This window comes from Canis aureus, chromosome 9, assembly GCF_053574225.1.
Source record: "Canis aureus isolate CA01 chromosome 9, VMU_Caureus_v.1.0, whole genome shotgun sequence".
Lineage (NCBI taxonomy): Eukaryota > Metazoa > Chordata > Mammalia > Carnivora > Canidae > Canis > Canis aureus.
In genome coordinates, this window is record NC_135619.1 from 66,445,621 (window position 1) to 66,467,344 (window position 21,724).

Here is a 21,724-nt window from a genome sequence, read left to right on the forward strand (position 1 = left end):
ATTAGGGAAACAACACACAGGTTTGCACCTCAAGCTTTCCAGCTCAAAGTTACAGGCTCTGCACGATAACGATGGGGTGGGACCAGCCCGGAGGGCAGCGTTGGGTTGTGCAAGGAAGTAAAGAACTTGACAGGTCGCCCGGCGTCCTGGTCCCCCCTGCACAGCGCTGGGGCCGGGGTTCACGGGGCAGGGAGAGTGTGGTCAGTGTAAAGAGCAGCAGAAAAATGGGCTTCTGCCACCAGCTCCTGGCCACACGGTGTAGTCACCTGAGGTCCCAGCTTTGTCTCACTGATCTAGCAGAAGGCAGACACCCCCCTCCCCTTGCAGGTGCACAGGCACAAACAGCCTTGGAACTCCTCCCTGCCACGTGCGAGTTCTTACCTTGTCCCCCTCAGGCTCCATCCCACAAGGATGAATGAGACTCAGGCCCCTGCAAAGCCCACATATTTTGGGTACTTCCTGGATACCAGGCACAGTGTCAAGTGCTTTTCAGGGTCAGCTCATTGAGTCTTTGCAACCGACCTTTGAGGTAGGTACCAACACCCCCACTTTACAAACAAGGAAACAGAGGCACAAGGAGGTGTGGCTTGCTCAAAAGCTATTACATGGGAATCGTGACACAAATACTCTTGATGCCACTGCCCACACCTGTAATTATCATGTCCTACTGCCCCGGCCAAGTCACAGCCACAAGGGAACAGCACCATAGAAGGACAGGGACAGGGGCTCCATGGGGCAGGCCCTGAAAGGACTGTTCACATTTTCAACTCAGACCCCACCTGAAAACCAGCTAGACTCTTTCTTCCTTGGAGAGCTTAGATGGGTTAGGAATCAGGAGATTATAGTTTTCCCTGCTCATTCCAGCTGCAGTAAAGGATAGAGTCCATTACGCATATATGGAGATTCTGGGTAAGATTTTTTGTTTGTTTGTTTAAAAGACACACTACTAAAAATATTTTTTAAGTATTTTTTTAAATTGCTCCAATTGTCCAACCTTCTCAATAAGAGGGGAATCAGAGGCCCAGAGAGGGCCTGGAAGTCGTCTGAGGCCATGCAGCAGTGAGTGGCAGAGTCTAGAGCCGGTCTGGAGCCCAGTGTTCCCTGGGAATTCCAGCCCGACGCTCCTTCCAAACTTGGGATACCAGCTTAGCTTGGAGCTGCTGTGGCCTGGGGAGGGGAGCAAAGTGGACCAAGGGTTCGAGGTCTAGTATGGTTCAACACAGGGCTCCTAGAAGCCTCAGCCCACTCGGGGTCCTCCTCCCGGAGGCCCTCAATGCCTCAGCTGTGAGCTTGATCAGGGCTAAGCCTGTGCCCTCCCTTTCCCAGCAAAGACTTGTCACCCGCTCTCCGTGGAAGTACACCTGGCTCAGGTATTCCCACACAGAGTGAAGCCCAGCACAGCTTTCAGCAAGCACCGGACGAGGAGTCAAAAGTCTGGGGAACCAGCCTGGCTAGGCCACTTTGTCGCTGAGCAGCACTGGGCTGCTTCTCTTACCTCTCTGACTCCCTTGGCTATAAAAAAAACAAGGAGCAGAGCAAGCAAACAGGGGCGTGGTGGTACACACCCTCATCATCACATGCATGGTTCCTCAGCAGAATGAGTTTGGAACCAGCTCCAAAGTCAGGCTGCCTGGGATCGAATCCCACTGTATGGTGGGCGAATTTGGGCAAGTACCTTAAATGTCTCTGTGCCTCAGTTTCCTCATCTGTAAAACAAGGATCATAGGGATGATAATAAGGCAACCTATCCCTGTAAATTAGTTGTCAGAACATTAAGTAGGATGATACAGGTTGAGAGTTGAGGACAGCGCCCAGTACACAGTGAGTGTTCAATAAAAACTCATCTTTGTTGTTCTTGTTCCTCGAGCCACGATTAAAGCCTAAATTCTCCACCTAGTAAATGATGTGCACTTGGAAGACACAGATATTTGTTTATCCAAGAGTCAAGCCTGGTGCCTGGGGCAGGACAGTGAGCATGGGAATGGGCAATTGCTTAACACACGGACCTGGGAGTTTTGACACCTGTAAATTGATGCATGCAATGCACTGGAGCACCCCCTTCCCCAGAAACCCTCCCTCCCCCACTGGAAGCATCTCCTGGGGAAGGGGGGCAGGGCTGGTGAATGAATCTTTGAATGATACATATTCCTGTGTTTGATGTTCCGTAATAATGAGCTTGTATGCAGGCTGAGTCACCAGACCTGATTTACGTCTGTGCCACACTTATGCAGCCTTAGGATTCCAGAGGCACAGCATCAACAATCCTGGAAATTCATTCACTCAACAACCATTAATTGGGTGCCTGCTAACCGACTGATTCATGAGCTGGAAGTGGGTAAAACATTATTTAGAAGCCACACAAGGGCAGGCAGGTAACTTGATGTTATTGGGCACGTGTTCCCCAAGCACCTGTCCTCTGATCTGGAGCAAACTATACTTACGTGGCCTTGTTGAGAAATTAATGAGAGCCGACCAATCTTTCAGGAGGCCTCAATTTGCGGTTTTGGTCAAAAGCCCTTCAGCCTTTACAAATGAAGCCCTGCCTTTCTGGGTCGGGCTAACTCCTTTGCTAGTTAAAAGCTTTCTGTGTCTTTAAAAGGGGGCGGTGCCCTGTCAAATAAACCCTGAAGCATAGGCTGAAGGCGCGTGGAGTCCCACCCACTTTCTGTGACGTCCTGCGTCCCAGCTGCTGATTGCCCGCCTCAGACGTCAATCGCGGGGCGTGCGTCTCGCTGGGACACAGTGGAGGTCTAGCCTGAGGTTTGCGGAGCGGTCGGGTGCATTCTCCGCTCGCCCCCGCGCCCTCGAGGCCCCCGCCGCCCGGCCCAACGGCGGAGCCAGCCGGTGGCTCCCGCGGCGCCCTCCCGCACCGGATCGCTGCCCGCTGCGGCGGGACCTGGCCCGACGGCTGCGGCCACTATGGTCAGTGGTCGCGGAGGGAGGCGGGGGGAGGGGAGCTGGACGGGGGGCGCGGGGGGCGGGCTCGCCGCCGAGGCGCCTGTGCGCTCGCGGGTCGGGGCACGGGCGCCGGGCTCAGCCCCCAGCGCGGGTCCCGGGCGTTCGGACCCCTGGGAACGGGGAGTCGCCGCGACGGGTGCTGGGAGGGGGGGGTCCCCGTCCTCCCCGGGGACGCCCTGCAAGGCCCGAGGCGCGCCCCGCGGTGCCCCATGGACGCCCGGCGCGGGGACCCAGCCTGGGCTCCGGGCCCCGCGTCCGTGGTGCGCTCGCCCCCGTGTCCCCAGGGTGTCGCCCCGACGGCGCAGTGTAGGCGCCCTCGACGGAACGGGAACCGAGAGGCCCCGGGGCTGCGGGTCGCCGTCTTTGTTAAGTAGCTGCGCAGTGGGCAGCTCCCGGCGCCACGCCTCCTCCCCAAGCCCCGCAAGTGACCCAGGAGGTGCAGGAGCCCCGGGGGGCGGGGGGGACGTCCTCTCCATCCCGCGGATCAACAGAGGTGTGTGCTGTTGGGATGCACATGGAGAGGCGCCTCAAGTTGCAAGCACATGAGTTAGGGGGCCGCGGCGGTGGCCAGGGGAACCCTTGATTCAGAGTATGGGTGGAGCAGAAACGGCCCCAGAGCCACCCTGGGCCAGGACGACCCTGGAACTTGCGTGGGAGGGGAAACTGAGGCCCAGATAAGCAAAGGGCGGGGACTGGTTGTGGTAGTAGACCTGGGACTTGAATGCAGGCCTCTGGACTCCCAGTCCAGTGCTCCTTGTGTTACATCAGACCACCTTGCAGGTGGTAGGGGGAGGGGCCGGGCACCTTGCGAGCAACCAAGCAACCTGGTGTGGCGACTGCCTGAAACCCTTTAATCCTTAGCCCCCTGCTCCAGGGAGCCTGTAGAGTGTAAGGGCTGGTGGCCCTTACGGTGGCTTGCAGTCATACAGCTCTGAGTTCAGATGCCATCTCCACCCCTTGGAAAGCCAAGAGGCTTTGGTTGGGCTGGCCCCCACCCCTAGCACTACTTGGCGCATCTGCACAGCAGGCACTGTGAGGGCCACATGAGGTGACACCTGTGGAGCGCCCGGCCTAGGTAACCAGCTACGGCTGCTCCTGTGGTACCAGGGTCCTGGAAGTGGGTGCACACGCATGCCCAGTTCTTCTTGGTCCCCTCCCTCTCCTGTCTGCGCGGGGAGGTGGTCCATCCCTTCAGGACGCTGCTGGGCTGGCGCATGGGTCAAAGCCTGGTCACGGCCTGGCACGTTGAGTGTGGCACGAGCAGCCAGGGCAGCTAAGTCAGGGCTGCCCTGGACAAAGCAGCCGGCTGCTGGGGTGTGGCCCAGGGCCTCTGGGGCATCTGGAAGCATCAGCTTCCTGCTTCTACCCAGTGCCCCAAGGTTTCCCTGGCTCTGCTGCTCCTGGAAGGGGGCCCACGTGTTTCTGCATCTATCACCCACTACGGAGTGGCAGGAGCTGGGGTAATAATGAGTTCAAAACGCCACCCTGGAGCCGGAGGCCACCGTTGGGAAGCTGAGAACAGGGCAAGGACGGTGGTGACGAGGACCTGAACTTTTGGTCTCTGTGCTAGACAGTGAGGCCTCTGATTCCACCTTCCCCACTGCCCTGGACTCTCAAGACCAGAAGTCAGAAGGCAGATGGGGTCAGGGAAGGCTTGGGGGTCTTGGAGAGGGGTGAAGTGGTGAATGCACTGAGGAGGGTGTCTGCCTGGGAATCACGGGGTGGGGCAGGGCTGCACAGGGTCTGCTGGCATTTACTGAGCACCTACTGTTAGCCACACACTGTGCTATGTGGCGATTTTTATGTTCCTGCGTGGTGTGAATGGGGCTATGTGTGCGGGGGCAGCAGAGGAGAGGAACGTCCTTGGGAAATACACCATCTTCTTTCCTCTTCCATTTCAAAGACACTGGGCTAAGCTAGAGGCCTGTGGAGAAGGCACAGGACCCCCTAGGAGGGCAGGGGCTGCCACTGGCTGGGCTGTAGGTAATAAGTGTTCACTCAAAATCCAGTTAACATTTGGTGAATACATGAGTGTGAGAAGTGAATAGTGAAACCACAGGGCCCTTCCGTGCTTTGTTCTTTTGTTTGTCAAACAAGCCCCTAGTCATCAGGCCCCATGATGGGCAGTGATGAGAAAGGTGAGGGGCCTAACCTTGCTTAGGAGCTTGATACCTGTTGGTCAAGACAGAGCTGGATGCAAGCAATCCCTGAGCTACTGATCATGGCCTAAGAGGCCTGACTGAGGGCTTGGGGAGCACAGCAGAAAGCTGGTAGTCGCTGAGGGTGCAGGGAGTATCAGGGAAGGCTTCATGAGGGAGTCTTTTGAATGAGGTTTTGAAGCATATGTAGGAGTATTCAGGAAGGACTTGAGGAAGGGTGCATTCCAGGCAGGGTGGGACAGTGTGCTTAAAGGCCTGGAAACAGGGTCAAGAATGGAATATTCTGGGAAAGGTCTGTGTGGATGCAGGGAGCTCAGAGGAGGGAGGGGAGATGAGTCTAGAAAAGTAGGGAGCGTCAGGATGTGCTGAGAAGGGCTTCAACATGCTGTGTTGTGGGCTTTGAATTTTATCCTGCCGGTGGGGATGGGATAAGGACTGTAACAGACTTCTGACAAGTACAGGGTGGTTGACTTGGATGATCTCCCTGGCAGTTTGGTGGACACAGGGTTGGAGGTGGCCAGGCTGGGTGATGAGACTGGCTCATGCATTTGTTCATTCACCCATCCACTCAGTATGCATTTTTGGAGCATTACTGTGTGCCAAGCACTGGGGATTTGGTCTTGACAGGCATGCACAAATACCTGCCCTCATGTTGTTGACAGTCTAGCAGAGGGACAGAGATTGCAAGGAAATGAGTGAACCTTCATGGCAGCCCATGTGAAGAAATAAAGCAAGTCAAGGTAGTGGGGGAGGGGCAATTTTACACAGGGCACTCGGGGAAGACGTCTCTGAGGAGGTGATGCCACCTGAGTCTTAAGAGGAGCATCCCAGGCAGCAGGAGCAGCATGTGCAAAGGCCCTGAGGTAGAAATGGGCATGTCCTGTTGGAGGAACACAAAGAGGGTCATTGTGGCTGGTGCCCTGGGAGGGTAAGGTAAGCGAGGCTGGATGTCGTAGAACCTGAGAGATTGTCTTCAAAAGGTTGAGTCTTTTCTTTAAGTGAGGGGAGCCACTGGAAGGAATGGAAGAGTTGTGTCTTCCTCTGGCTTATGTGAAGCTGCCTGTGCTGGCTGCTGTGGAGGATGGTGAGGAAGGGGGGCAGGGGTGGAAGCCAGGAGATGGGTTGGGCTGATGCTATTGCAGGCTCCCTGAGGGCAGAGGGTGGCGACTCTGGCCTGACCCAGGAGCAGAGTCGATGGAGAAGAGAGGAGTGCAGGAGGGGTCCTGGGTTTGGCATGAGCTCTGACTGGATGGAGGGGCCTTTTGGGGAGCTGGAGACAGCTGGAGAGGAGGCAGGTGTGGAGCAAGAGAGCAGTTGGGGCATAATAGTTGGGGGGATGCTGCAGACATCCCGGTGGCTATTTAAAAGTGAGAGCTTTAGGGCCAGAGATGAAAATCAGAGGGTCCTTTAGAAGATGCTGTATGAGTCCAGACATCAAATGAGAGGTGGCTGGGATCTGAGTTCAGAGTCTCTGCAAAACTAGCCAATAACTGTGACCCAAAAGGGGTGGAAGCCCAGATGCAGGGACTTCCCGGTTTCCTTAGCTGCACGGCACAGAAGGGGCATGTGGTGGGGAGGGGCAGGCTGATAGCTCCCTGAGGATGTCCACACCTAATCCCCAGAACCTGTGAATAAGGTCCCTTACATGGCAACAAGGGCTTCACTGGTGTGGTGAAGTTAAGGGTTATTGAGATGAGGGCCCTGGATCACCCAGGTGGGCCCAATGATGTAATCACAAAGGTCCTTATAAGGGAGGGGGGGCAGGTGGTGGTGGTGATGGAGGAAGAGGTGGAGGTGGAGAAAGAGAGGGAGGAGGAGGAGGAGGAGGAGAAGGCAGGAGGGTTAAAGTGAGGAGCTGTGATCCTGGAAGGAGAAGGATCATGAAATAAAGAGCACAGGCAGCTTCTAGAAAGTGACAAAAGTAAGGAAAGGGGTTTTCCCCTGGAGCCTCCAGAAATGCAAGGTAACAAATCTGTGTTGTTTTTAAGTCACCGAGTGTGTGCTAACTTGTTATAGCCCCAATAGGAAACCAGTTCAGGGCACTAGGTCTTTGCAAGATCTTTTGCCTCCAAGCATTTTGATCACTCATCAGTAAAAAAAACTGATCATCCTATCCATCCCTGTATTCTATACATCCTCTCCTAATGTAGCCCTCGGCCAGCCTACCTCCCTCTGAGGCAGCTCCACCAGCTAGGCTGACCACAGGCTGAGTCAGCCTCGTTAACCAGGCCCAGTACCCAAGAAGCCACGACTCACCGCGTGGTCTGACCTCAGGCTACCAGCTCCTTCACGGTAGAGTCCAGAGCTTCCAGGGGTCACCCACCGACAGGGCTCAGAACCTGGCCAATCTCCCATCTTCTCTCAGAAGGTCCCTGTCCCTTCCCAAGGCTTCCTGGGGCTCCAGCCCTGGTCTTGCCTGCCTGGAGCCAGAAGGATCTGGGTTGGGTGAGCCTGGCGTTTGGGGGTCTGAGGCTGGTGGAGCAATGCTTGAGGCTACGTGGCCAGGTTACGGGTCTGCAGAGAGACTTTGGAGAGACTACCAGAGGAAATTGGGAATCTGACTCTCCTGCATTTGGAGCAGGTGTGGACTCGAGTTGGGATCAGTTGCAGCACACCAAGTGCTTTGATTCCTGCCCTGGCTCTGAGGCTGTGGTAGGAAAGCAGTCCAGGCTCCCAGCGAGGAGGAGGAGGACACAAACCTGGTCTGAATGCCAAGCCCACCTGCTAGTGCAAGGGGCTAGTTCCCAGGATTGCTAGGGATGGAAGAAAGGCCCTTTTCTCACTTTGAAATATAGGCCTCGACTTAACCTGCTAAATGCCCCTTCCAAGCAGAGTTGCCAGCTGCCTGACTTAATTAGCATCTATTTGCAAACCAGCAATTAAAGACTAAAATCCTTTCAGGTGGCCTGATTAGGGCCAATGGGGCATTGTCAGGCTTGTCCTTTCAACATAACATCCTGGAAATTTTCAGGCACAATTAAAATAAAATAAAACAACACCAATTAGAGTCAGCCAATATCAAACCCAGAAAGCCTTGTACCTGATTTATGGGCCAGTAAACTGAGGCCGTGCCCAGGTTCTCCGTGGAGTTTCAGACCCTCGTTTTCCCCCAGAGCTGTGACCAGGGCTGTGCTGCTGGGGACAGGGACCAGGACAGGGACCTCAAGCTGATTTGGACCATTCTGGAAATCCTGTCCCCCCACCCCTCCCCCAGCCCCATAAGTACACTTGCCACCACTAAGGGGGCCTTGGAACTGCCGGCACCTGGGGTGGAGGAAGCCAACCAGGGGAACCATTTATCAGGAGGGGTAAATCTTAAAGTAGTATTAAGTGAAGCAACATAAAAAGGCCATGATATCTGCAGAATAGTATGTAATGCGCATTTAAAACACGTGCATACGTAAAACAACTCTGTAGTTTTAAGAAGACCAGTACATTCCACGTACATGAGGTCCCTAGGCTAGGCAGATTCAGAGAGAAAATAGAACGGTGGTTGCAGGGTCTGGGAGTGGGGTGGGGAATGCAAAGTTAATGTTTAGCGGGTGGAGTGATGAAAATGCTCTGGGGACAGAAGCTGGGTGATCGTTGCACAACTGTATGTGTACTTAATGCCCCTGGACTGTACACTTACAAGTGGCTATGGGAGTATATTTTATATTTTACCTCAATGAAAAGACAGGTACACACTGAAACATGTACCACAGGGACTACCAATAGAGGGTGGGGCACGGGGACAGGGATGAAGGGAAGCCAGTGTTGACAGCTGGGCTCTCGAACCCCGAGTGTGATGAGCGCCACCCTCAGTGGCTGAGAGGCACCCCGAGCTGCTTTTTAATATTTTTCCTATAAATTTAATAGCCTAAGGAAATTTGCCCCAAATGCCAAGTTTGTATTATGGCAAGTGGAAAACCTAAACTGGCTTTCCTGGTCCAAGGTGGGTGTCCCTGTCTATTAACATTCTCGTTTTGACTGCTAATGGTGCTTTTCTATCATAAGTACTTATCCTTACATCATTCGGGTTAATTCCCTAAACTCCTTTCCACGCCTCCACTATATCCTCTCTGAAGCAACTGAATATACCTAACTACATGTCCTCCCGCCCCACTGTTTGGTTGGGTTTTGTTTGGGGCAGGCCAGGGATAAGCAGCGTTAAATACCAGTTGTACTGCTTTTTAATCCATGTTTAGAGAGACCCAAGCCAACGTTTGCAGTCCACTGTCTATAAAACGAGACTTTTGTTAGTGAGGTGGGTAATGGGACCCTGGAAGGAAGTGAATGTGAGCTAGAGGGTTCTGTAGAGCGGGCGCACCTGCTGTGTTTAAACACACCTGAGTGTCCCCTTGCCTTTCCCTCAAAGCAGCAGAAGTGGATTTTTTATTATGAAACTTATGGGGTCCTGTGGGTAACTGCTTTACTAGCACATAGTAGTAGGAGTGCAAAATTGCACACCAGCAGTTGTTCTGCCGATAATGGAAATCCTCCATGATTTAGCAAAGATCAAAACATGTTAACTTTTCCCTGCTCTTGTCATGTCCAAGCGGAAGTGAGGAAGGAGGCTGACTTAATTTTGCAGAGAAGGCTGAGTATGGAGTGGAAGCTTCCAGAAATGAAATCCAGAATCTCTTCCCCCACCAACAAGCATTTGCATCCCTGTTTCCTCTTTTAGAAAGCCTTTTCCTCCTGTTCTTAGGATGATACATTCATCCTTCTCCACTCAGGTTTTTCTCTGGGAAGTTGGCCTGAATCCCCCAAATTCAGGAGAGGGCATGTTTGGGGCCACCAGAAAGGGAGAAAAGGAATAAAGTGTGAGTTCAGGGGAGAGCCCAAGCCTGACTTGGGTGGGGTGGGGCAAGCAGGGAGTCCTCGTGGATATGGTGGCTTTTGTTTGTTTAACAAATCTCTCACCCTCTGCTCTCTTCCATGCCTTATAATGGGCCCTGGGGCATCAAGTAAATGGAAGGCCACGGTAGTGTGACAAGCTGTAATGCGCCGAGGGAGGCCAGCATGGCTTTGGTGACATTGATGGCAGGGAGCATCCAACCCCCCAGAAATGCCCCCTTCCCAGTCAAAGCTCCTCTCATCTGTCCTGGATGCTGGGCACAGGAATCGGAGCAAAGAAGCTCATTGTCAGATATAAGTTTGAGTCTGTCCAATGTAGAGATGGGCAGCCCTAGAAGTCACTTACACCTCATTGTGTGATCTTGTGGTCCAGCTCTGTGCTTCCAGTGATGAACTTTGGTGAAATCTAATCATAAAAAATCCAGACATTTTTCCAGGTGGAAAGGAGCTTGTAACATCAAGGCTCCTCTGTGAGCCCTCAGCCCTAGCCCTCAGTCTGTGAGGAGGTGGAGAGGCTGCCCAGGAAAGGCCCGTGTGGTCAGAGGCATAAACTGAAAGTGGTGAGCTCTGACAACTCTGTCAAAAATGATAGCAATAGATGGAAAGCTTTTCTATTCATAAAAATCCCAAATAACACCAACCTTACAGCTGTGCAGTGTTGAATAACTGTCTCCTTGGGTTGTGTGCAGACACCAGAGCCACTTCTCTTAAACTAAATGACATGTGGCTTTAATGCCAATTTCTCTTCCATTGCTTTCATGCTGTGATCAGAGCTGTTCTAGGGATGGGTTGGAGGCAGGGGTGCATCTGCCATTTGTCTGGGCACTGGGCAGGAACAGTTTGAGACAGAGAGGAGGCTGGTAGGGAGTTGGCTGTTAGAACAGAGATGTCTCCTGCCCTTTCCCTGGCCCCGAAGCCACCTCCTGCCATGACCTGCTCCTTGTGGATTTCTTCTCAGCCCTCCAGAGCCCTGCCTCTGGGCCAGGAAGCTTATCTCTGGGTTGGAATGGATCCAGGCTCCAGCTGGGCTGCAATATGGACTTTGGCCGGTAGGTGGTACATCCACCAGATGTTCTAACCTCTATTTCCAGATTGTCAAAAGGTGGTTTGTGCAGGCTGGAAGTTTAGGTATTGTTGGCAAATAAAAGAATGAATGAGTGAGACAGGAAGGGCAGGAGACAAGGGGATACCTCATACTCCAGCATGAAGGCTCACTAGGTTCGAGGGGTTTATATCCTAAAGTGAGTCCATTCGGAAGTTACAGGATGACATCCCTAAAGGATGGGGCCAATCCTGACCAGGGAACATGACATCCAAGATAACTGGTAGTGTGACCTTTGTGGATAGGTAACATTCACTATGTCACGTAACTAGCAGTTCAGAGGCTTTCTACTTGGTGGAAGCCCATCAGTTGCTTTGAAATTGTCACACAGCTTTGCTTCCCTTTCTTTCAGAGTGAAACATCTTTCAACCTAATATCAGAAAAATGTGACATTCTATCAATTCTTCGGGATCATCCTGAAAACAGGATATACCAGAGGAAAATCCAGGTGAGATGGAGGTTTGCAGGGGATAGGATCTTGGAGCAAATGTGCTGGAGCTGGGATTGGAGTCAAAGGTACCACTTTGAAGGCAGAGTGGCTTAGCATTGGGGCCAGGCTCCCGGGCAAATTAAAGGGATCCCAAAATATTTTCATGTTGGGTATTTGCCTTAATGAGAAATCTTTTAATTGTCAAAAATATATGTATACCTATATATTTATATAGGATTTTTTTAAAGCTAGGTACTATGCTAAATGCTTCATATACTCACTGAGATCTCATGACAAGGTTGCAAATCAGTACTTTTATATCCACATTTTACAGCTGAGGACACCAAGGCACAGATACTAAATAGCAGGCCCACCATCCTACAGCTAGTGAGCGGACAAGCTGGGGTTTGGAACAGGCAGCCTGATCTCTAAGCTGCATCCAGAACCACAGTGCTAGGGCATCTCTCAGTGGGGAAGAGCCACTCCAGCTGAGCTATGCAAAAGAGGAGTAACAGAAGGGTGCAGGGACAGCTCACAGAACCGGGGCAGCAGGAGGAGCCTGGGCTCTCTCCATCTCTGGGGGCAGCACACCTCTGCTTCCTCTGCTCATTGGCAGGACTATCTCCTGCAGCCACAGGGAGCACTTCCTGGGGCAGGAGCAAAGGCTGGGCCATAGGGACTCGTGTACCCTGGAACCCTCTCAGGAGGTAAGATGGGGTTCCCAAGGAGCATGACCTTCCCTGTTGGCCGGCCTGAGATGGGCCCCATTAACTCCAAGCCTTGTCATTGCTGTGACGGGAGCAGGGACTTCCTGATGCCCATGCTCTGCTCTCAGAACGCTGACGGTAGCCCCATGAGGCAGCCAAGGGGACTCCAGGGCGTTGCAGAGATTGGCAGCTAGGAGCAGAGTGGAGGTGAGTGGCCTGGGGAGGGCCACACCTTTTGAGCAATGTTTGAAAGACTGGCCAGACTACGTGGTTATGTCTGAGGAGTCCTTTTCTAGAGGCTGCAGACTCCTGGCCCACTGCTCAGCCCCACTACCCCTGCGCCATGCACATCACTTTTGCTCCTCTCAGTGCTACTCCTCCTGGAAGCCTTCCTAGACTTCTGATGCCACTGTTCCAAGGCACTCCCATGCTTCCCGTCTTGTCCTAATTGTCTAACGGTCCATTTCCCCAGACTGTAGGCTACCTGAGGGTGAGCCTTGACCTGCTTGTTCAGCACTGGGTGCTGCCACAAGGACAGGCTCGACACAGTTTTACATTTGTGTGATGAAGGATATCTGGGAGACTGTGAAGGGTCAGCCGGCCCAAGAGCAGGGAGCAAGTGCTACCTGGGGGAAGGGTGGGCCCTGGCCCTTACAGGACTTAAGGGGTGATGGTGTTGCGGATATCCACATTTCCTTCTCTGACCTACAGGAACTCAGCAAAAGGTTCACCGGGATCCGCAAGACCAAGGGGGATGGGAACTGCTTCTACCGGGCCTTGGGCTATTCCTACCTGGAATCCCTGCTGGGGAAGAGCAGGGAGGTCCTCAAGTGAGTGGGGGGCATGTGGGACCACCGGGTGGGCTGGCGGGGGGGGGCGGCGGAGTCTCCCAGAGGGGGTTTCCTAGGCACAGCCTGCCAAACCTGGGGAGGGGACAGCCAGGCGGTTGGGGATGGAACCAGTGACCTCATGGATGCCGTTGCCCTGGCCTGAGTGCGCCTAGGTGGGTTGCCTTGGCTGACTTTTTGAAGACTCACTCCAAGGAGAAAAATGAAGCTTTGCCCATTGTGAATAATTTCAGTTGCCCCTGTTCTTGAACGTGTGTAACTGGGCATCTGCCCATCTACCTGAGTCTTGACGTGATGCCGAAGGTTCCTCTCTTTCTAGCCGCTGCTCCCTGGAGCAGTCCTTTAGGCCTCTGCATCTGGGCTTAGGCCAGGGCTTCTCTGGTGTCCCCCTTTGCTCAAACCGCCTGGATCTTGGTGAGGGTGGTCCCGATTCAGTTCCAGGGCAGGCTTTTGTGTCCCTCCCGAGCTCCTGGGAGATGCCGCCACTGCCGGGTCTCAGACCACACTGTGAGCAGCAAGGAGCTGAGATGTGCTTCTTGATCTTGGAGCTCTCATTGCCCTGAGAGGATCTGATGAAGGCCACCGCCCACACATGCGGGAGCAGAGCAGAGTAGCCCAAGCTCCCAGAGCCCTCAGGCTTGATCCTTGGACCCTGGTGCCAGAACTACTCTGCAAGGGCAGCTTTCTCAACAGCGGCACTCCCCACATTCTTGTTGTGGGGCTGTCTGGGGCCTTACAGGGTGGTTAGTAGCATCCCTTGCATCCACGCACTAGATGCCAGGAGCATCCTTCTCCCCAAGTCATGACAATCAAAAATGTCTTCGGACTCAATCAGGTATATCTCCTTGGTTGGGGAGCAAGTCAACCCTGGTTGACAACGGCTAGGTTAAGGCCATTATCTCCTGTTCAAAATGTAGATTCCCTCAAAAGGGACAGAAATTAGGCCACCTGTTCCTTATTTGGAAGGAACCATTCCTGAATGACAAACGGGCTGAGTCTCTTTTGATGGGAGAGTCACCTATCTGTAGTCACCATCCTCCCCCATCTCCCCACAGCTCTGCAGAGTCGAGACCGCACAATCCTGGGCAGGGTTTTTCCCCACTACCCGTATCCCGCAGAGTTGGGCCATGTCGAGGTCTAGGGCTCTAAGCCTGACCTCACTCTCTTGCTTACTTGCTGTGTGACTTTGGGCAAGTCACCCCACCTCTCTGAGCCTCCGTTTCTGTGGAAGGTGGGTGAGTTTGCATACACAAGGTGTTGTTGTGGGTGCTGCTCACAAAGCCCAGCCCATGTGTCTGTACCAGCCCTGCATGCTCATTTCCCTTCACTCCTGCACTCCTTCCAGGGCAGTGTCCCTGCCTGCAGTCCTCACCCAGCAGGGCACCACACAGACTGGCCCCAGGGATGCAGCAGAGAACGAGACAAAACCCCCTGTCTGTGAAGCAGACATGCTAGCAGGAGAAGACAGTATGTGAGGTGTCAGGTGGTGATAAGTGTTGTAGGAAACACCAGGCAGGGAAGGTGGCCAAGTTGTCCAGGGCTGGGGCAGGAGGTGTTGCCCCAGGTGTTTAAGTAGGGGGTTGGAGGTAAGGTCTATAGCTATAAAGACCCTGAATTTCAGCCTGAATGAGACAGAGCCCCTGAGGGTTTGAGCAGAGCATTGCCTGGCCTGCTGGCTGGTCTCCACAGGACAGACTGAGGGGGTGGGCAGAGCAGGGAACATGCTCAGGGAAAGGAGAGAGGATAGTGACCAAAACCCCTCCACTCCCGCCATGAGCAGGTGGGGGTACTGACTGGATTCCAGATTCCTGTAGAGGGGGCATCAACAGGACTCATTCACGGTTAGGCGAGGTTGGCATTACCCCATGCTGCAATTTGAGTACACTGAGCCTCAGGAAGGTGACAAGCCTTGCCCAAGGTCACCCTAAAGCTGGCATACAGGGCAGCCCGGGTGGCTCAGCGGTTTAGCGCCACCTTCAGCCCAGGGTGTGATCCTGGAGACCCTGGATTGAGTCCCACGTCAGTCTCCATGCAGGGAGCCTGTGTCTCTGCCTCTCTTGAATAAATCTTTTTTTTTTTTTTTTTTTTAAAGCTGGCATACAGCAGAGAGCCTTACCCCAAGTCCCAACACCATCCTCCTCCCCTTCACTTGCCTCATCGGCTCAGAGTTCTGGCCTAGGCGTTTGTCTCTCACGTAGCTGGGCCCGCGTGCTGCTCCAGAGCGCCTGGTATAGGGGTCAGCAGTCACTGGGAGGAAGCAGTGTGGGAATGCAGCTGCTGAGGTCCGAGGAGGCCAGGGAGGAGAAGGGGGCCCAAAGTCTGAGAGCAACCGAACAGCAGGGCTGCCAACTGCCGGTGTGGTGTGTTCCCCACACCTGCCCTGGCCAGAGCCAACTTCCACCTCCTGCTTTAGATGTTTGTGCTCCGCATACACCACCCCTCTCCTCACCGGCCCCTCTCCTGCAAGGAGGCACCTGAGCCTTCCCCTCTGGCCTAGAGTTCCTGGTTGAAACCCTCTGCCTGTGCCCCACTGGGAGTCTAGCCTCCCTTCCCAGGGGAGGGACTGCAACTCAGCCAGTGCCAGCTGTCCCCCAGAGCCTCTCTACTTGGTCCTTCTTGCACCAGCTCTTACCCTCCCCTCCACAGACCAGTCACTTATTCTGTCTCTCGTGTCAGCTGCTAACTGTGTCTCGGGGCCAGGGGCTGATAGGACTCCTTGCGGGCCTCCGACTACCATGACTGCTCTTGGAAGGGAGCTGTGCCGTTAGGGGCCTGCCATGGAGGCAGATAGGGCTGAGCCAGCACTGACAAGAGCAAGGGCCATTGGACCAGGTGTGAAAGGAGGTCAGTGCTGGCCAAGGTTTAACGGCTGTGGGACAGGGAGGCCTGACTTGTGTTAGCCCATCCTGTGGTTTAAATACTCCTGTCACAATTGGTTTTTCAAGCCACCATCATGGGGGTCACTGAGCAGGGATCAGGGAAGAGATAAACATATGCTACAGCCCAGTCATCTCTCCACCATCACACATGACAGACATATGTAACCTCAAGAGCAAAGATAATTAGGAAACGGAGTTTTAAATATTTAGCTTTGTGTTGTTGTATAATTCAAGTAATGGTGTTTAACCCCTGACTGGCAAAATCTTGAAAACTGAACAATTAGCTCTTGTGAATAGGTAGAGGGCACTGGTTGAGGGGACAGGGTGCTAAGGAGTGAAACACAGACGGGGAGTAAGTGGCTGTGGGTGGGAGGGAGGCTGAGAAGGGAGAGGAAATTGGGGAGCTAGGCAGGGGCCCTCCCTTGGATGTTTGTGCTGAGAAGCTGTGTCCTGAGGGAGGAGACTGTGCTAGGTCACTCCAGAGGTCCTTGTGGAGAAGGGACTGGGAGCATGGGAAGGCTGAGCATGGCCCTGGCCAGAAATGATGATCACATGGCAAGAACCACGGGGAAAAGGAGGAACAGAGTTCAGAAACCTTTGAAAGGTAGAATCAACGTCTGGGAGGGGATAGTGATTTCCTCAACCTCCTAATCTATGAACTGGGTGTAACACCCCCTTCCTGGGATTGTATACACTGGGGAGGAATAGAAAAGTCCGTGTGTGATCCACAGGGAAGTGCTCTGAAAGGGAGAGCAGTCACCTGGTAGTGGCACAAACCTCAGGTGTGGGGGGCAGTGGGTGTGAGCGGGAGGACACTGACTGTCACAGCAGTGCTCCATCATCATTTCTCCATGAGCCATCAGTCTTCCTTTCCCCTTCAGGTTCAAAGAACGTGTCCTGCAGACCCCAAATGACCTCCTGGCTGCTGGTTTTGAGGAGCACAAGTTCCGAAACTTCTTTAATGCTGTAAGTTAACCTGGGCAGGGTGGCTGAGGGTCCAGGTCCTTTCATGCTGGCAGAGCAGACAGGAATGGGCACTGGCTGGAGCCCCTCACAGCCCATGGTTCTGCTGTTATGCCCTTTTTGTTCCTCCCAGCTGGGGGAAGGACGGACAGCTGCTTCCAGCATGTGGGGACAGGACCCCAGGGCCCTGCCCTCCTATTGGGAAGGGGCACCTCCTTTGGGGCAGCTTTCAGGCTGGAAACATCCCCTAGTTTCCTTCATCCATTTCCTCTCCACCCTGCTCCCCTCCCTTATGAAGCCGGTGGGGTTGGAGGATTCAGTTCTGAATCCCAACAACCAGTGATGGAAGGAGACCCTAAAGTGCTGTGCCCTAGACAGGATTCTGGGCTAAGGTACACATTGCAGAGCATTTCTAACCCTCCTACTTAGCTTTGGTCCCAGATATTTATTTCGGTACCTCAATTAGAGCACTTAAAAGGGAAATACACATGGAGGGGAGGGTCCTGTGGAGAGAGTCCCATGGGGGAGGGGAGAGAAGGGGAGGGGAAGGAGGGGAGGGAGGGGAGGGAAGGTCTTGCCTGTGCCTCCCTCGACTGACACCTGGCGGAGTGCAGTTTTACAGTGTGGTAGAGCTGGTAGAGAAGGATGGCTCAGTGTCCAGCCTGCTGAAGGTGTTCAACGACCAGAGCTCCTCGGACCAAATCGTGCAGTTTTTGCGCCTGCTCACCTCAGCCTTCATCAAGAACCGCGCAGACTTCTTCCGACACTTCATTGATGAGGAGATGGACATCAAAGACTTCTGTACTCATGTAGGTCCTCAGAGTCTCAAGCTTTGGGGACTTAGCTCCCAGCCCTGGGATCTGCTGTATCAATACCCACCTCCTGGGATTGTACACACAGGGGAGGATGGTGTGTGGGCCGTGGGAAGGTGCCAGGAAAGCCCCTCTTCTCTCAGGAGACTTTAACACCATCATCCCTTGCCAGGGAAGTTGAGGTCACGTCTGCATTTGTAATCTGAAGAATAAGATTAGCAAGCCAGAAACTGATCCTACTTGAGCTGCCTGAACTGTGTGGCTGTGGGTGTACATCCATCTGAGAAATGAGGGCCCTGTTTACAAAACTGCAGAGTAGCAGCCCCAGAATCACATCTGTCTTAAGATGTGTTTTATGATGTATGGTAATTATCTGAAACGGAGCTGCCAACATTTAAACCTTGGGTAGCTTTCCTATCTGGATTTCTCTCAGAAGATCCAGCTCTCAGGGCTTTATTCCTGCATGGCAACAAACAGCAGGAGCAGAGTAGCAGCACCCTGGTTATGTGGGACACGCATGCCAGCCTGCCACCATCTCTCTGTTGCCTCTTCAGCTCTCGGACTCACTCATTCGCCTAGCCCTCTGAAATCCCTTTTTGATGTCCTCTTCCATTCTGGGATTCTCTGGTTCTGTGCATTAATAAGTCCAAGCTCAAATATTCCTGCCCCCCCACCCCCGTTTTTGAAAGTAGTGTTGTTCTCTTCTTACATATAGTTAGAGTCGGGAATCAAAGATATCTCGAATCGAGCCTTGCAGTTCTACTGTGTTTCTGGTTGCCCTTCCTCACAGGGTTTCAGTTTCCTCCTCTAGAAAGGGGGATGGAAGTATCTACCTAATGAGTTGTTGTGAAGACTATTTCCCAACATAGATGCTTTAAAAGACCCAGGGCCATGAAAGCCAGAGCTGGGATTCTCCTGTGTCCTCTGCTAGGCCTCCTCCCTAAACTGATTTTTTTTTATTCTGGCCTTGGCAGGAAGTGGAGCCCATGGCCATGGAGTGTGACCACATCCAGATCACAGCCCTGTCTCAGGCACTGAACATCGCCCTGCAGGTGGAGTATGTGGATGAGATGGACACAGCGCTGAACCACCACGTGTTCCCCGAGGCTGCCACCCCTTCCGTTTACCTGCTCTATAAAACATCCCACTACAACATCCTTTATGCAGCCGATAAACGTTGATTAATTTTAGGCCATGCAGTGGAGCCTGTCACCTAACGGGACTGCATTCTAAATGGAACATTCCGGCTTTTCAATTTTTTAAGCAACTTAAACTATAGTTAGAAAATGTACAGCCTTTTGGGCAGAGTCACTGGGAATGAGGCCTACCCATTATGGACTGTGGTAATTTGAGGAGCAAATGCTTTCTAACTCAGGGCTACAAAGCCAGAACCCCTGGCTCTGCCCCCAGTTCCCTGAGGCCCTGGGCAAGTCACCTCCCCTCTCTGGGCCTGTTTCTTCATCTGGAAAAAGTATTTGCCAGTGCTCACGTTCTACTGTAAAAAATAGGCCCTCTGGTTTCCTTTCACCAGGGGCAGAACCTCTGTGGGGGAAGAAAAGCTCAAGGTCAGCTGTCGTCTGTGACTTACCTGTTCTACAAAAAGGAATCCAGTCCAATCAGCTGTTAGACTGGATGTTGGTGGATGGCTGACTGAAGCATTGGCCAGTTGAGGCCAACTTGAATGTGAGGGCTTCATTCAGCGTGGTTCTAAACATTCATGATGATGGGGGTGTTTTCTTACCGTAACTTAAGGACAAAATAGAGACTTTTATGCCAAAGTCTAGAAAGGGGCCTTCAGCACCGAAGCTCAAGTTGTTGTGGCCCCTCTCTACCTCTCTCAGGGCCAGAACTGCTTGCCTTTGGGCAGGCCCTTTAGGATTCTGCTGCTAGCCCCACCTGAACAGAGGCTCAAGGAAGCCTGGGACCAGGAAGCTGTCTCACCATCCCCAACACAGCCTGGAAGTAGAACCCAGGTAATCCTCCAGGTGGAGACATAGCACACGCAGCCACAGACATGGATGGGCAGGGCAGACCAGTTTTGCAAGGTTGTCTGTGGCTTCTTTCCCTTTTCCCCACTTCTGCTTGGTTTTGTGGGATGGCAGGAAATTAGGTGGGAAAGAACAGAGACAAGGCAAGCAAACTGGCAGTGGGGGAGAATTTGGAAACTGCCTGGAAGCCAAGAGTCCTAGCTGGCAGCCTCCTTGTTCATCCACCTGAACGTGCCCCTTAATAACCTTGTTACATTGGTGACCCAGGACATCAAAGAGCACCAGCTGATCTGGGGTACTGCTTGCAAGCTCTCTTCCTCTGTGGGAGGAAATGGAGAATGTAGAAGTGTGGAACTGCCCATGGGATACTTCCCTAACCCAGGGGGTTTTCTCATAGGTTCCATTCTGCAGGGACTTATGACAATCTACCCTGCGATGTCTGCTGCCAGCCAGACTATGCACAGGGACTGAAAGCAGACTGCTGAGGCTTTGTACACAGCACATTTGTATCACTCTTCTGCCTTTGCGAAGACAGGTATTAGAGTGCTTAAATGGCAGGCATAGACTCAGGTTTCCCCACTGCCTTGGGTGGAATTTAAACCCAATGGCTCACAATAATTATGTCACTTTTCCACAGGAATGTAAATGCGACCTTGATTTCTAAATTGGTGACGTCCTACCCTGCTCTGGGTAGGAGTGCTAGGATCTGTAACACACTGGGAGGATGGGGGGAACACTATGTGACTAGTATGTATCAGGATCTCCATTTTCAAACTGAAGGGTATGAACACAGCACGAGGCTGAATGCCCTTGGCTGCTCCAAGGCACTGCAGGATGGCCTGCGCCTCCAGCTGGGCTCTCACACACTGCACAGGCAGCAGGTGCCACTTTTCAGCATGTGTTCACAAAGGCAGATTTCTCTTTGGCAGACTAGCTGGAGAAATTCCATCTCAGACTTCCTTGCTGTGCTTCCAGGTCTGAAGCTCACCAGGGCTCCTAGGATCTCTCCTGGGAGGAGGGCCCCCAGTTTAGGCAAATTATGTGCTTCCCCCTTTTTTCCACAATATCTCTGGTCAAATCCAAGCCATGGCTCTCTGCCCTGATATCTGCCCTCAGATCTGAGGGCAAACACAAATGGAGAAAAGGCAGTGGCCGAATTCAGGAACTTGTTCAAATCAAGTCCTCTGGGGAAGGCACTGAATGCCAGCGGGACTGGCTGCTGTAGCAAGCATACTTCCTGCCTGGATAATTCTCCACCCACCTCACCAAGCCACCCATCTCATTCCAGACCAAAAGCAGGGAGGAGAGATGCTTTTAGAGCCTATCTTTATACCTGCATGTTTATTATTTTCTTTCTAAAGGAAACTTTATAAATAGGACTGTTTAGTGACAACAAACCGTCCATGCTTTTGACTGGGTTCCTATTTTAAACACAAAAGGGAGTTCTGGGGCCAGACTCGCCTAGGTTTGAATCCCACCTTTTTACCTCTTTGAGCCCCAATTCCCACATCAGTGAAATGGAGACAATACCTATGCAGCACAGGATCATTGGTTAAAGTGGAACAAGTTTATGGCTGAGTACTGAGACCTGACACCCAATGCTCTGAATGTGGGGAAACAGAACACTTGCTGCAACATGGGCAAATATCACCTTGGCAGGAAACTGTAGCTTCCCACATGGGGAAGTATCAGGGGCCGTTAGAAAAGTCTAAGAACCATTCTCACACTGTGCAAAATGGGGACAGGAGCTATGGCTCAGTGGGTGGCTGCCCAGGGTCAAGGGGGGGGCCAGGCCCCATTGCTTCTCCCAGCAGTTGGTGGGAACATTTTCCTAGCATTAAAATGGTTTCCATGACAACTTCTGTCCTGGTTTCTTAGTATTTGGTATCCAGTATGCACTGAAAATCAACACTCTCCCACACTGCTTATGTATGTGAATGGATTAGCAGGGGAGAGTGGGCTCTCAGTTAGTGGAAGATTACGTACTCAGGAAGTTCTGCCCATGGGCTGGAGGTACCAAAGAAACCAGAGGAATGACC

At 52.9% G+C, this 21,724-nt stretch overlaps 1 protein-coding gene across 2 annotated transcripts; it reads left to right on the forward strand.

Annotated features, from left to right (window-relative positions):
- The first annotated feature begins 2,305 nt into the window (after positions 1–2,305).
- Positions 2,306–21,543, forward strand: OTUB2 (OTU deubiquitinase, ubiquitin aldehyde binding 2). Of its 2 annotated transcripts, XM_077910433.1 has the most exons (7): positions 2,306–2,331; positions 10,915–11,005; positions 11,411–11,506; positions 12,907–13,025; positions 16,804–16,888; positions 17,500–17,694; positions 18,672–21,543. In XM_077910433.1, the coding sequence occupies exons 1-7, from the start codon at positions 2,321–2,323 to the stop codon at positions 18,876–18,878; spliced, it is 804 nt and encodes a 267-aa protein (XP_077766559.1). In that variant the 5' UTR covers positions 2,306–2,320; the 3' UTR covers positions 18,879–21,543. The 2 variants fall into 2 exon arrangements, with proteins under 2 accessions (XP_077766559.1, XP_077766560.1); XM_077910434.1 differs by lacking the exons at positions 2,306–2,331; positions 10,915–11,005 and adding an exon at positions 2,788–2,922.
- The last annotated feature ends 181 nt before the right edge of the window (positions 21,544–21,724 follow it).